Raw genomic sequence first — 15,605 nt, 5'->3', positions numbered from 1 at the left:
GTGATAAGTGGTCAAAGCCTTTCATAGTCGAGCTCCACTGGTTACGGTTTATAAATTTCCAGGTATTTCTCCCCAAATTCAATCATTTTCGAGGATATCTTGTTGGTCTGATCTGGTGAATTCGTGGAAATGGTCTGTTGATTAGTACCATAAATTAAACAAATAACTGTTCAGTACTTCCCAGTTTTCCGCGCCTCGATCTGCAAAGTAAACTACATATTGTTCAAACTCCAAAGACACGGTATACTAACTTTCTTCGTTAACAACTATCAGTTTCAGTGCAGTTAAAATACACTTTTTGTGCAGTGAATTCAGTATATGTTAAGTATTTGTTTTCCTGAATTTTTCAAAACAATAGTGATCAATAAATGAGTAAGAAAATTAAATACCCAGTGATATGCTTTCATGGAAAATCCGTTTTCTAGGCCAGATGGTTCTGTTTTTAGTAGGTCTTGGTTATCTTAGTAAGAAAAATATAGTGAAAGCTTCAGAAACAAGATAATCGTGTGGAAAAATTCAGCGTTACCAAAATACATTTTGGCCGATTATTCTTCCACTTTTTTTTGTAGCTGAATATCCCTTGATTTTCTTTTGATTTTCTCTGTTCATCTTTAGGTTGAATTATCTTGCATTGATCCACCTGGTTGTTCCGACTTACAAATGTATTTACCCTTAGAATGTGTCATGGACACTGAAAGGTTCGTTGATGAACACTTTAATGTTAACCCCGAAAACACAATTGGCAATCAGCGTTGTAACGAATTAAATCCCCTCGAAAACTCCATTTTTTTGTACAGTGCAAATGTGAATAGAAGTAATCATCAGATTTCAATCAGTTTGAATTCACTTAGTCCACATACTTTATACGAATTGTTTGTTGCTTATGTATATACAAATCGAGTTGGTCCGTTCAGTAGACCAGCCGAGGTGTTTCGTACAATTGAAGATGGCAAGTTTTAAATTGTTACCAAGTACTATGCTTTTAAACTGTTTTATTCATAAGTTTTTTACCGTCATTAAGTCATGTGTTCTATGTTCAATTTTCTTGTGGAAGATAATGGATATGCACTTCTGAGAAGTCCCATATCAGGACAAACCGGCAATGGACATTATTCTATTAAATTTCTGTATACATGCATATATATAACTAGGAGTTATTTATTGTTCTAAAGTTTACTGTAGTTCTGTAAATGGTATTGATGGCCAAAAAGAATAGTTTTCATCTAATTTACATAATTCGCAATGTCTTTTCCTTGAAATACTCAACAACATCGTTCTCTTTTATAAGATAAATTTAATGAGTAGATATACTGTACATGATAATTGAGATAATCCTTTTAAATCAATGATGCAATAATTGATATTAATTATTATTCAATTTTACTTATGGATAACAAACATCAAGTGTACCAGAAACCTCTTTAATTTGAAATAAATTACATTTTGGGTTTACAAAATGAAGCATTCGATTTAATTTTATTTCAAGTGGTTTTTATTTTCTCAATAAAACCTCTACAAAATTTAATCTTCTTAAATTTACTGCTATGTAATAAGCTTGAATGGTATCTCATGTGAATTGACATAACTTTCAAAACTATGATTAGTATTTAATCACGTGTTTCCACTTTGACGAAATGTATACATCAGAAGGGAGAGGCAGTGGTAATCCCTCCATTTAAGTATCTTGTTTATTAAGAATCGATAAACCTGTAGCGGAATGAAATTTAGTGAATATCATACTGGCTGCTTCCATCTGAACAACCTGTGGTATCCATAGCTCTATTTGTACAAAAAAGAAGAACATAGTAGTTCCTAGTTAAGTTACGTGATAAAATATCTATGTTTTAACAAAAGATCACTGAGAAAGCAAATCATGATTGGCCGACATAAATATCCAGGAGAGTTAAAAATTCCATTCAGTTAGAATTTCAGTAATTTTAACCAGAAAATTAGCTCGTTGTATACCATGATAGATGTGATATCGAAATTACTTCCTTACGCCTGCTACCCCTCCTAGGGGAGCATGGACTGCACACCAGCATTCTCCATCCAATCCTGCCCTGGGCAATCCTTTCCAGTTCTTTCCAGTTGTTATTCATCCTTTTCACATCTGATTTTATTTCCCGGCGTAATGTGTTATTTGGCCTTCCTCTCTTCCGATTCTGCTCAGGGGCTTGCCTCGTGATTCAGTTTGGTGATTTCCTCAATGTAGTCATATACACTTCCAACGTCTTTTGCCAATTTCCTCCTCAGCTGAAAGCTGGTTTGTCCTCTCCCACAGAAGGCTATTGCTGATAGGATCCGGCCAGTGAATGTTGAGTATTGTGTGCAGACAACTGTTTATAAATACTTGTACCTTCTTGACGACGGATGTAGTAGTTCTCCACATTTCAGCTCCGTATAGTAAGACTGTCTTGAAGTTCGTATTGAAGATTCTCACTTTGAAATTAGTTGACAGGTGTCTTGAATTTCATATATTCTTCAATTGTAGGAATGCGGTCCTTGTTTTGATAATCTTCGCTTTTACATCATCATCAGATCCTCCAATGATACTTGCTGGGTACCTGGATGTTTCCACATTTTCCAGAGTTTCGCCATAAACTGTGATTGGCTCGGCGTTCTCCGTGATGTACTGGAGAATCTTGCTTTTTCCTATGTGTGTGTTGAAGCCTATTGATGCAGAGGCTGCCGCTACATTTGTTGTCTTCGTCTGTATTTGTTCGTGTGTATGAGAGGGGAGGGCTAGGTCATCTGCGAAGTCCAAATCATCTAATTGATTCTGAGATGTCCATTGTATTCCGTGCTTCCTGTCAGATTTCGAAGTCTTCATAATCCAGTCAACCACCAGAGGGAAGAGAAAGTGGGAGAGTAGATAGTCTTGTCAGACTCCCGTCCTTACTGGAAATGCGTCTGTCAGCTGCCCTCGATTCAACACCTTACACTGTAGTCAGTCATATGAATTCCGTACGATGTTGACGATTTTCTCAGATACACCACGGTGTCCAACAAGTTTCCATGAAGCTCTCCTATCCAAACAATCGAATTCCTTCACATGATCAATAAATTCGATGTATACTGACGAGTTCAATTCAATTGATTGTTCAACAATGATGCGTAATGTTGGGATTTGATCTGTGCACGACCGATCCTTATGGAATCCGGTCTGTTGATATGGAAGTTGCACGTCTACCGAATCTTTCATATGGTTCAGCAACACTCTGTTGAAAACTATTTCTGTTACTGACAGTAGTGTGATTCCTCTCTAGCACTCACATTTGCTCATATCTCCTCTCTTCGCTATCTTGATGAGGTATCCTTCTTTCCAGTTAGTCAGTGACACTTGTTCTTCCTCACAAATCTTCCAAAATAGAATGTGTAGCATGATTGCAGTCAATTCTATGCCTGACTTCAGTGCTTCAGCTGGTATACTGTCAGGTCGTGCTGCTTTCTCATTCTCCATTTGTCTGATATTCATCCTGTTTTCTTCGATCGTTGGTTGAGTGACATCTATAGGAAGGTTTGCGTGTTCTGCTTCGATGTCCGGTGGATTCAATGGAGCTGGCCTATTCAACAGTTCCTCGAATTATTTTGCCCATCTTTTCCTCTGTTCTTGAATCTCCGTGATTGTCTTTCCTTCTTTGTCCTTGACTGGTCTCTCCGGTTTGCTATATCTCCCTGTCAGTTTCTTCGTTGTATCATATAGTTGTTTCATATTCCCTTCTCTTGCAGCTTTTTCCGCCGTTGCTGATAGTTTTCCTATGTATTTCTGCTTGTTGGCTTTAGTGCTCCTCACTTGCTTGCTTGCTTCTGTGTATTCAGTTTACGCCTTGACTTGCTCTGTTCCTGTTTGGCTGTTTTTACTAACTATCTTCTTGTTCTTCCGTTCTTAAATCTTCTTTAGGGATTCCATAGAGAATCAGTCTTTGTGATGATGCTTGTTGTGGCTTATAATCTTCGTCTTGCTTCAGTCGATCTTGTAAGGCTTGGAACCTGTTGTTGAGAGTTATCACAAATTCGTTGAGTCTGTGTATTTCGTGCTTCTCTGGACAGCATTAGAGGAACTCCTTGAGTGTATGAAGCATTTTCCTCTTCGTGACCAGAGTACAACAGCATCTCTCCCGTATCTAGCCTTTGTTGTCCAGCTTGTGTCTAATGGGTTTCGTTGGTTTCAAGTATCTCCTCATTCTCATTGCTATTTGATTGGTGCTTTCGGTCTCCCACATTGCACGACCGTTGCTGCTACCTTGACGTGGTGGTCGGGATTGCCTATCGTGATGATCCAATCGAGCTATGCTGGCTGGAACAATCGTTTCTCAAGGTCTTACCATGGCAGACAGGTCGGTTGAAGAGCGGTAAGACTAAAAGCAGCGATCCCAAGGTCCGAAGGCGAAGTCGTACTGCTGACTGTACAGAGGTGTGACAGCAGTAAAGTGTTTCCTTCAGACAACCAGCATGACAGCGATGCTGCCTTCCCACAAGGAGGGGTGGGGTTAGAAAAGGTCGACCTTAAAAATGCACACCTCGCCTTATCCCACGGATTTCCGTCTCCGGCGGTAAGGTCCTTTGAAGAACGGAGCTAACACGTCAAAAATCCCCCACAAAAAGGCCATGCGTGACCGGCCTCAAGCAGTTGTCCCTTGGGCACTGCGGTCACGCTCCCAGGTCGTTAAGACCAACATTAATCCAACTTCTTTTTCAGGTCCCTCAAGAAATACCCTTCCACGGTGTGGGCAACCGGGAAGTGATATTAGCCCTCATACCCGTAACAGCACACGAGACCAAGTTGGTCACTTTCAAATCCTTCCTACACCTCCTAATAACTCTCTTATCTCCACGACTAACCGTTCCCACGTCCTTTTATCACCTCGCACCGCTAGAGCAAACGATTCAAGCACACGGAACGTTATTCCTGGTCTCCTGAAACCACGCTCTAAACTACATATAGGAACTTTTAATGTCCGAACATTGTGCCAAATAGGACAACAGGCTTCCTTAGCTAGGACTTTAGAATCTTACACCATCGATGTGTGCTGCGTCTCCGAAACGCGCATACAAGATCCGAGTAGCGTCGTTCATTTGACCTCACCTAATCAAAATAAAGAACCATCTCGACACACGCTTCGTGTATCTGGAAGCCCTGATGCTGCTTCCCGTGGCCTCTCTGGAGTAGGTATAGCATTAAGCCCTAGGGCAGAACTAGCTCTTTTAGACTGGATCCCAGTAGACAGTCGTCTATGCGCTGTCCGACTAAACGGATCAGTAAGGACTCAGAAAGATAGGGAAACTCGTCGTTGCCTCTTCGTCGTCTCTGCCTACTCTCCCACTGACTGCAGCTCAGACGATATAAAAGATGAGTTTTACAGGTAACTTTCTGACCTTCTCCGAAGAGCTAGGCGTTCTGATGTAGTAATAGTGGCTAGTGACTTTAATGCTCAAGTAGGTAAACTAAGTGAAAGGGAAAGACACCTGGGTGGATCTTATGGTGTCGTGGCTAAAAGAACAGATAATGGCGACCGTCTGTTGCAGCTGTGCTCAGATAACCGCCTTTTTCTTGCAAATACTAACTTTAAGCATAAGGAAAAACATCTTTTGACATGGCGACCCCCGAATTCGTCCCAACGTTGGACCCAATTAGATCACATCGCTATCAGCCTCCGATGGAGGGGCTCGATAGAAGACTGTCGCTCATTCTGGAGCACATGTTTAGACTCAGATCATGCTCTAGTGCGAGCATGTATCTGTCTGCGTCTTACTGGACGTAGGAAAGATACTGCAGGGAAGCCTCTAAGGGTTCTACTTAATGATAGGCAAGCTAAGAATATATTTCAGGAACAACTGGAAAAACAGTTAGACAGACTTGTAAGTTGTGCTCATCCCGAAGCAGCGTGGAATGACATCCGAAAAGCTGTGGAAACAGCAGTGATATCCGCTAGTAAGGTAAGCCATAAGGTCAGGGAGAAACAATGGATCTCGGCAGCATCTACCGCACTGATAGATGCTCGAAAACTCATCCCACCTGGCTCTGAACATAACGAAGAGCGGAGTCAGCTTAGGCAAAGGCTAATAAGATGCCTACGCAATGATCGTGAACAGTGGTGGGTAGCGAAAGCAAGAGAGATGGAAAGGGCAGCGGCAATAGGTAACAGCAGACAGCTATTCAGACTTATTAAAGAAACCGGCATTAGGAACCCAACTATTAGCGAAACTATCTCAGACAAAGATGGGCATATCATTCATTCCCAATCCAGGAGATTGGATCGATGGGCAGAACACTTTAGGGATCAGTTCAACTGGCCTTCAGCCACACTTCAGTTACCCACGATCCCCAGTCGTCCTGAATGGCAAATTGAGGTAAGCCCTCCAACTCTCTACGAGGTTGAAAAAGCTATAGGAAATCTAAAGCGAGGGAGAGCCGTAGGTCCTGACAGGTTTACCCCTGAGATTTTTAAGGATGGTGTTCCAGTACTAGCAGTGAGATTGACTGAGGTCTTAGGTAGAATATGGGAACTGGACGTAATTCCATCTGACTGGCCCCAATCACTGATTGTGCCAGTCTATAAGAAAGGACAAAAGTCCTCCTGTGACAATCACAGAGGGATCAGTTTGACTAATATAGTGTCTAAAATATTAGCTTCAATAATACTTGGACGCCTAACCAAAGCTCGTGAAGAGCAGACTAGAGAAAACCAGGCTGGTTTTCGACCTGGACGTGGTTGCATAGACCAGATATTCACTCTACGTCGGGTCCTAGAACATAGACATACATTCAGACGTCCCATGATAGTAGTATTTTTTGACCTTAAGGCGGCATTTGACTCAGTTGATCGTGAGGTTCTATGGCAGTGTTTGTCACTGAAAGGAGTACCAAAGAAGTACATTAACCTCATAAAGGCTCTCTACTCGAACACAACTGGCCAATTTCGAGCTTATGGCGAACTGTCATCAGAATTGATTACCTCAAGTGGTGTTCGTCAGGGCTGTCCACTCTCTCCATTCTTGTTTAACTTTGTCGTTGACATGCTTTTAGAGATATAACTTTCATCATCTCAATCTCCAGGAGTTGAACTTTTACCGGGAGGCTCACTTGTTGACTTAGAATACGCCGACGACATAGTTTTATTTGGTGAAGACGCTGACAAAATGCAGAGTCTTCTGACCACTATAAGCAACAATGCAGGCATGTTCGGGATGCGATTCTCTCCCTCGAAGTGCAAAATGTTACTTCAGGATTGGGTTGCATCGACATCTGATCTAATGATAGGGAGTGAAGTAGTTGAGCGTGTTGACAGCTTCACTTATCTTGGGAGTCTCATCAGCCCTTGTGGTCTGATGTGTGACGAAATCTCAGCACGGATACAGAAGGCTCGTCTAGCTTTCGCCAACTTTCGCCATTTATGGCGTAGGCGAGATATCCGTCTAGCAACAAAAGGACGGGTTTACTGTGCAGCAGTCCGTTCCGTCCTACTTTATGGCAGTGAAACATGGCCGATAAGAGTAGAGGATATTCGTAGGCTACTAGTGTTCGATCATAGGTGTCTTCGAAGCATTGCTCGTATATCCTGGGACCACCGGGCAAGTAGTGCAGATGTTAGGAAACGGGTACGAGGTAAGGATGGCAAATCGATTGATGAAGTAGTGAAACTTCATCAGTTGAGATGTCTGGGACATGTGTTACGTATGCTCAACCACCGACTGCCCCGACGTGCAATGCTTTATGGTGTAGGAGTAGGCTGGAAGAAAGCTAGAGGCGGCCAGACCAAAACGTGGCATAAATCCATGAAGTCGCTGACAAGTGGACTGAGACATGTTGGCAGGTGTAGACTACCTGGTTGGGATTCGCGAGATGATAGCAACCGATGGTTAGAGACCTTGAATGACATGGCTCAAAATCGTTTGCAATGGCGAAGATGCATCCACTCTTTGTGTTCTGCCAAATTCTAATCTTCTGAATTCTTCATGTCCGTATCCTTTTTCTCTTTCCAAATTTATTTCACCGTATTATACTCCTTCAATAACATCTTCAAACCCTTATCTTTCACATAATACTTATACTCTTACTACTTCTAACAATATGGGATTTGAATCGACAGTTGTATCTCTGTGCTAATGTGGTATGGCAACTCGAACTGATGTACGTACGTACGAATTTCTACGTTGTAACTGACTGACTGACTGTAAAAATTGATGCTCTGATTGTTAGAAAGGGCACAAGCTTCGTGACGTCTGAAGAAACTCGGCTTTCATCTAGAGGCGTCATAATTCTTCTTCCAACCCCCAGGGCAGAGTTTAAATGGCATGATTTGTTTAGTCTGATTGGCGTTTTCTTAGCAAGATTCTTTCTACAGGATATGGTTGCCGACCCTATGCCCAACCCTCCTCCTTTGTATGGGCTTGGGACCGGCAGTAATTCTAGAAGAGCTAGAGGAAGAGTTGATAGGGAAATTAGTTACTACAAAATATTTGTGAATCAAACATTCAACTTTCTTCAGTATTTCCTTTAACATGTTCTTAACTATGCGTAGCTGAAGTTACTTTTGTGTGCACTGTTCTGCAATCATTCTGCTTAACATATTTTTTTTCAATACAGAATAATAATTTTAATAATTCCTTGGATCCTAAATGATTAAAAATAACTTTCGAAATCTCCAAATTTCAGTTCCTTCTCGAATTATCAATTTAATGGTTAATACTGACGGTAGAGATGGTCTTATTGTTGAATGGGATGCACCAGAAAAACCAAATGGAAAAATATTACAATATATACTACATTATACTGAGGTACGTTATACAACGTTTTATTCTGTCAGCTTTTTAATTTATAAATAATTTGGCAAGAGAATGAGTTCAAACTGGACACCCTTCAAAAAACATGAAGTTATTGGCAATAATGTACACATTTTGATTGTTTTACATGATAGTGTTTTTCTCATTGTTTAGTAATACTTACTTCTAATAATAACATAATGGCAATATTGGGGAGACTGATCTCTATACAAAGCGCCATTATTTTGACCAAAATTGTTCCCTATATTGCTTACTGAACAGATAATGTAAACATCTCAGTCCTTCGAAAAGTTATTCGCGGAAGCGATAGCTCACTGGCAACATCTCAGACTGCGAATGGTGGTGGCGCGCGAGCACTCTTAACGAGTCCTTAGTAGCCTGAAGAATTGCCTCTGACTACTACCAACCACCTGACATGGAAACATAGTTTAATATTTCACTACAGTGTACAGTGTGTCGAAGTCAACATAGGACATAGTAGGAATGTTTGTCAATCCACCGTCTTGACCGCGATTAACAGAAACTCATTAAAATGTAGACTAGTTAATGATGCTTTAGCATAGAACAATCTCTACCTATCAAATCTAGAATTTTCAAGTCCTCATGTCAAATACATTCACAACTCGAACCATTGAATTGGAGCCCAGTACTTCATATTTAGAAATTAAACTAATTGCAATTTAGCATAAAAATCAATCAATTTTATCAAAGATATTTGCAGTTATACAAACAAAGTTTAAAAGAACAAAGTTCTTCACATAACTCGGTTACAATTATATATTTTGGTACTGACCACGTCAAATCAGCTTATTAGGTCCTACTGAATTGCCTTTATATGATTACTGGTTACATTCTATTAAAACGGCGAACGGTATTACATTAGCAAGAGAATTCACATAAAGGATGAATTGTGTAAATCACCAACAAAACCTGGTAGGGATTATTAAGTAATCCAAAATTCTGTTGAGTGCAAAAATTAAATATTTATTGGATTAGTTTCACGAGCTTCGTGTACATCCCAAGCAAATTACTTCGATTTTAATATATACCCACAAGCTTTTAGTAAAGCTGAATAATATACTAAAAGTGGAACCCAAGACGCTGATTTTATCGTGTTCGGAACTTGTCAACTAGATGTCCCTGCATTCACGTTAGAGTTCACATCTGAGCTCGAATCCAATGCTTCCGTCTGATATGGCGAATTCGTCATTTACTGAATTATTGTGTTTAAACAGTTACTGGATTTTACAACGAGTTGTCTTAAGTCAAAATATCAGTGGATGATGCATTGGACGCTTGATGAGAAGAGCACTTGTTTCAAGTTCTTACGTAAACATGAACACAGTAGCAGATACATCTAGATAACTAGTCTTAAATACGACTAAACGATCATTACAGATTTTCTTCCAAGCCAAAATCCAACCTTAATGAAATCTATTTTTCTAAATCCCTAAGTTCTCTCAATTTTGAATATAATTTAATCCAATCTAATATTGGTTAGCTGATCTCTTTTAGCTTTCATCACGTAATAGCTTCTGCTAATCGACTGAACACTAGAATAAGAGCTAATGTATAAACTTAGTAAATTTAAGATGTAGAATGTACACGAAAAAGTTCGTAGTTTGAAATATTTTTTTTATTGTCCTCTCAATCAAATAAGACATTCATTTATGTCGCTAGTGAAAAAGTTAAGTAATTTTATAGTTGAATTGATGAGTCGATTAAAGCTAGACCACTATTGAAAACCTGGAAGCAGTGGATGGCCGCTCGCAGGAAAAGCCGACACAAGTGGAATTCAATCGTGTCTGTTATAAGACAGTTACCCACTGAAGACAATGTTGTACAGTGACACGAGTTAGTGAATTGGTTTATGTTAGACATTAACACCGTTAGATGCCGGCTCACTGGTCTAGAGATCATGTATTTACGCGAGAGACCGAAGGTACTGGGTTCGAATCTTGCAAGGCGGGATCGTGAATGAGCACTTCTGAGGAGTCCTGTCTGAATTCATCTATGAAATTACTACAATCTCCACAAAACCCCTTTTTGATAAAAAACGTTAAGTGACACAAAAGAAGTTAACTGTTTAAAAAAATTTTCTTATTTTTATTAAACGACGTATAACTTAATTTACATATTTATATATTTAAAACAAAATAATTAATTCATACATGAGTAACATTAAACATAATTTACCAATAAAGAAATAAGATACACGTGTTGGAACACAGTAAACATGAAATATTCAATTGTCTATGATACTATTAGATAAATAAACTATGGTGCAAAAATTTGACCGACGTTCGAATGATTTACAGTCGATTTTAAACTCCGTTGTGTTTTTTTTTCTAAAGAGGAGTGTACTACACATTTCTATTCAATAAAATGGATTATGAATATATTCACGAATAAAGTCAGTGAGCAATATAAGAAGTTAATAAATCTATAGTAACTGTAAAAGAATATGTAAATCATTTTAATGGTAGGTTAGTCTTAAAAATGTCAAGCATTATAAGTAAAGATGGATGGTTGCTAGTAGTGAGAGCCAGGACGTCAACATCCATCTTCGCTTATGATTCTTGTGATCTAGGCAATCCACATAGGATACACTTATGTCAATACGAAACTGATCAAATGCAGTCCTAAACATTAGTTGAAAGATTCAAACAATCAATATAAAAATGTGTCAAGCATTTAAAATCAGTTACATTTTGACTGAACGTAAGTCATTTAATACTACCGTACTGCGTAATTCGTTATAGTCTATTATAAATATGAGTGACAGCAAAATGTATTAAGTTAATAACACGAATAATTTTTCCCTTGATTCAGGTTTGAATAAAATTATCAGTATTTACTGCTAATGATAAATGCCAAAATATTGCATATTCTTCAGCTACATGATGGCTGATACAAAGCGTAGATTGTGATTGTGAGGAATGTAAACATAAGAGAGTTATTTTGGTAGTTTTGCAAAAATCATGATGGATTTAATACTGAAATAATGTTTATAAAACATTCAAGAGAACAAGAATAACTGATTCCAAGATGAATTGATGAATTTCTGCAAACAAGTTGTGACCTAAATGGCTGCAGAACCAAATGAATTCCAATGGTCAAATAAGATCACAGGATAGACAAACATCTTCCTCCACTGCGAAACATTTGGTTGAAACTGGTCATAAGGTTGACATCAAATCAGCGTTTGTAATGTTGTACAAAAGCCTTCAAGGACGTATACTAAGGTTTATTGAAGCCTTGGCTATACAGAAATTGAAACCCCCTTTATGTGTTCAAAAACAATTTGTTCTTACCCTTAACCTACCCTGGTAATGCTGATTTATTATCCAGAGTAGTCATCACATTGTTTTTGTGTACTTTATTTATTTTCTTACCTTAACCTGTCTAGTTGACCTTTTAATTTTCATATAAAAATGTCTTAACAATTATATGTGTGATCAGATTGTTCGAGATGTATTGCGCTAATATGTCACATAATTCTGATAAACTTCGTCTTCTCATTGCATTATCGAGACCTTAAATAAATTAGTTAGATATCAGTGACATTTAATGGGTAAAGGATGGACTGGATTTGGGATGATGAGTTATCAGTGTTTACATTGATGATCTAAGAACAATTATTTCTTTTGAACATCATATGATATTAGATTTGATTGCTGGATGTGTACTGTTGATGAATCTCATAACATGACAATAATAACTGTTTAGTACTCAAACCTTCTTATTATTCCATAGTTGATAATAGTATGTGTTGACAAATATTCCTACTTAACATATTCACTTTACGGCATTCTGTATCTTTTCGAAAAGCATACATAAGTTACATTTGTGATTTTTATTTGATCAAGATAAATGAAACAAATAAAGCATCATATGCTCACTAGTGACTGACTTCAAGAGATAATTCCTGGAGTTCTAGTGAGAAGCAGTGACCAGTGGAGTTCAACCAGGTCTGTTGTGAGATATCAACTCACTGAAGACTATTGGTGAACGGTTGCTCAACTTGGTGGATTGGTTGAAGTTAGACATTAACACCATCGGATGCCGGCTCAGTGGTCTATTGGTTAAGTGCTCTGGCACGAGACTGGTAGGTCTTGGGTTTGAGTCTCGTGGGGCGAGATCGTGGATGAGCACCTCTGAGGAGTCCCAGAGTAGGACGAAACGGCCGTCGAGTGCTTCGAGGTTTTTCTTGATGGTCTAGCTTCAAATGACTCATGCTTTCAACTATGAAAACAAAGCATCATAAACTTCTCCAAAATATCTTCCTTTCATGTAAATATATTTGGAACATATAAGTTGATACTTATGATTTACTTGTGACTTTTATCAAATTTAATTGTTAACTTTCTTCTTCCTTTTAGATAAAACCTATTGATTCATTAATTGACATTCACCATCAATATGATCATATAGAAAGTGAATATAATACAACACTGGCTTTTATGAATCAAAGAATTAACCAAAGCAGTAGTTATGATAATGAACTATCAATTCATCAATATCCAATAACACACCACTTATCATCAGCTTATATAAAAGATTCTAATTTCATCCATTCCATACAAACTAGAACATATGACAATAGAAAGTATGCTGGTTATTATAGTTTAAATAGAACAACTTATCGTGTACATATTAAATCACTAATTCATAAACACATTTATCAAATAAGAATGTTTGCATTGAATACAGCTGGATTAAGTCCAGTTACTTTACAATTAGGCATTACATCATTATTACCAAAGTTGAAATATCAATATCAATATACAGAGAAAAATTTTATTCAATGGATTAATTTAATACATTTAAATAAACATCAAGAGAAAATATTTAAATGGTTAAATAGCACTCGTATACAGTTTGTCAGTGAACCGGTTATTACAAAGATAAATGTAAGAATCGTTTTCGTTTTTTTTTAAAAAACAACAATGTTTTCTGTGAACAACATAGTGGGGTTAGTTTTTTCGTAAGGATGTGTTCCGGATATTATCTCGTCAGTAAATGTACCACCGATTGAAATTAACTGATTGTAGTATCGGTTGTTATGTTAAGCCCATATACCTTATTCTTACTCCTGGACAAGTCAATTCACATATCCATCATGAGTCAAGTTTTCACCTTGTTAATTATCCACTTATTAACTCTGACCACTTTTGTATGAGCGCAGGTGTGTGTTCACTTCTTATCCTATTTATCACATGTCTGTGCTTATAACTTTCTGGCCTACGTCATTTGTCAATAAAACTGTAGTTACCGCTTCTCTTTGCCTTCTGATATTATGCACCGTTAAGACTTGTATTATAACGGTTATCGAGGTGAACTATTAACGAAGCACGGCACTACATCATAACTTACTGTAAATGTGTAATAGACATCCGGTGAAACTTGATCTAAATACATGGAATAAATTTTTATGAAACTACTTAAAGCTAATGAATATCGATGAAATAGTGATAAGATAATATGTTTAACATGATTTCATCTGTTCAAGTTGGATAATTTTTTCAAATAGACAGTCTATGAAACAGAGGTTAGCAGCAGTATGCATCTGCGATTCCGCGCGTCGGACTCAGACCCAGGATGTTCAGTCTCGCACGTGAACGTTTAACTTCTAGACCACCGAGCCGACATCCAACAGTGTTAATGCATAACTTCAATTGATCTAGCTTAGATTAACTCATGAATTCAACTATTGAAGGTTAATACGCAAAGCTCCACATATCTTTCCAGCAAACAACCTGAATCGATGTAACTGAGTACAATTAGCTTCACTATAATAACGATTTACCAATGTATAAGTAAGAGGAAACACATTTATTTTCCACTTAGTTAATATTTATGCTTTTTTCATTGTTGTAATCAACAAAAATAATAACAACGTGCATTCATTTGTTGCATGAATTGTATGGATATGATATGCTATTAGTTTGTTTTAGTTAAGAACAACAGGAAATCAACATATGAATAAACCATAAGTGGTTTGTTTTCATGTTTTATCATTATTTACCATTATCATTAATTAACATAAGATCATTATGTAAAGCAAAATATAATATATACGTTTATATAAATGACATTTGTTTTAAAGCTGTCTTAAACGTTTAATAGTTTGATATATCTGTTTAAATATTAAAATATAGTACCTACTTAAAATGTATCTTATTAGGGCTTATCATTGTAAGAATATATAATCAGAATATTTTCCAGATACGTTTAGTTAAATGCATCTGGAATCATAAATGTTTTCACATTCAATGTATCCGTAATCAACGTACAGCATTTCAAACGTTAGTGAAATTCTTTCATTATAAAGGAATATCTTACATTCGAATCTCATTTGTGAAAAATTATCATAACTGAAAGTTAATTGTGTCACTTTTATAAGGGGAATAGGTCGTTTATTTTCCTCTTCTGTTTATGTTTGATCACAGTTCACATTGTAATGGATTAGTTCGAATTCCTAACTGTTACCAATCTATAACTCTAGACGCCTATTCACGCTGGCATCGATGCTAATTATCTCACTTTCAACATAGGTGAATTGTACCAGTTACTGTCTATTGCTAGAAGTTCCTCAGTAATGAGCACTTTTTTAGATCCGGAATCTCAACCCTGACTTTGTCGTCAGTAGGATTTCTAATGAGTACCCTAAAAAAACAACTGTCCAGTATTCCTTCCTTTTCCTCGACTGTTGAACTACATTCAGTCTTTGATACTAACCATTTTCAAACCACAAAAATCTATCACTTTCATTTTATTCATATGAATTCAAATTTATAATTTTATAAAATTTAGTTTCT

At 37.5% G+C, this 15,605-nt stretch overlaps 1 protein-coding gene across 1 annotated transcript in view; it reads left to right on the top strand.

Annotated features, from left to right (window-relative positions):
• The window catches only part of Smp_171680 (hypothetical protein), a gene marked incomplete at its 3' end in the record, with an annotated part of 106,217 nt that overhangs the window by 42,088 nt on the left and 48,524 nt on the right, over positions 1-15,605 (top strand). Inside the window, exons 11-13 of the mRNA XM_018799990.1 lie at positions 616-814; positions 8,657-8,778; positions 13,167-13,697. Coding sequence (XP_018653848.1) covers positions 616-814; positions 8,657-8,778; positions 13,167-13,697 — 852 coding nt within the window. The remainder of the gene's footprint in view (positions 1-615; positions 815-8,656; positions 8,779-13,166; positions 13,698-15,605) is intronic.

The sequence above is a fragment of the Schistosoma mansoni genome, chromosome W (assembly GCF_000237925.1).
Source record: "Schistosoma mansoni strain Puerto Rico chromosome W, complete genome".
NCBI lineage: Eukaryota > Metazoa > Platyhelminthes > Trematoda > Strigeidida > Schistosomatidae > Schistosoma > Schistosoma mansoni.
Note: the sequence above shows the minus strand (reverse complement) of the source record. Positions and strands in the feature narration are given on the sequence as shown.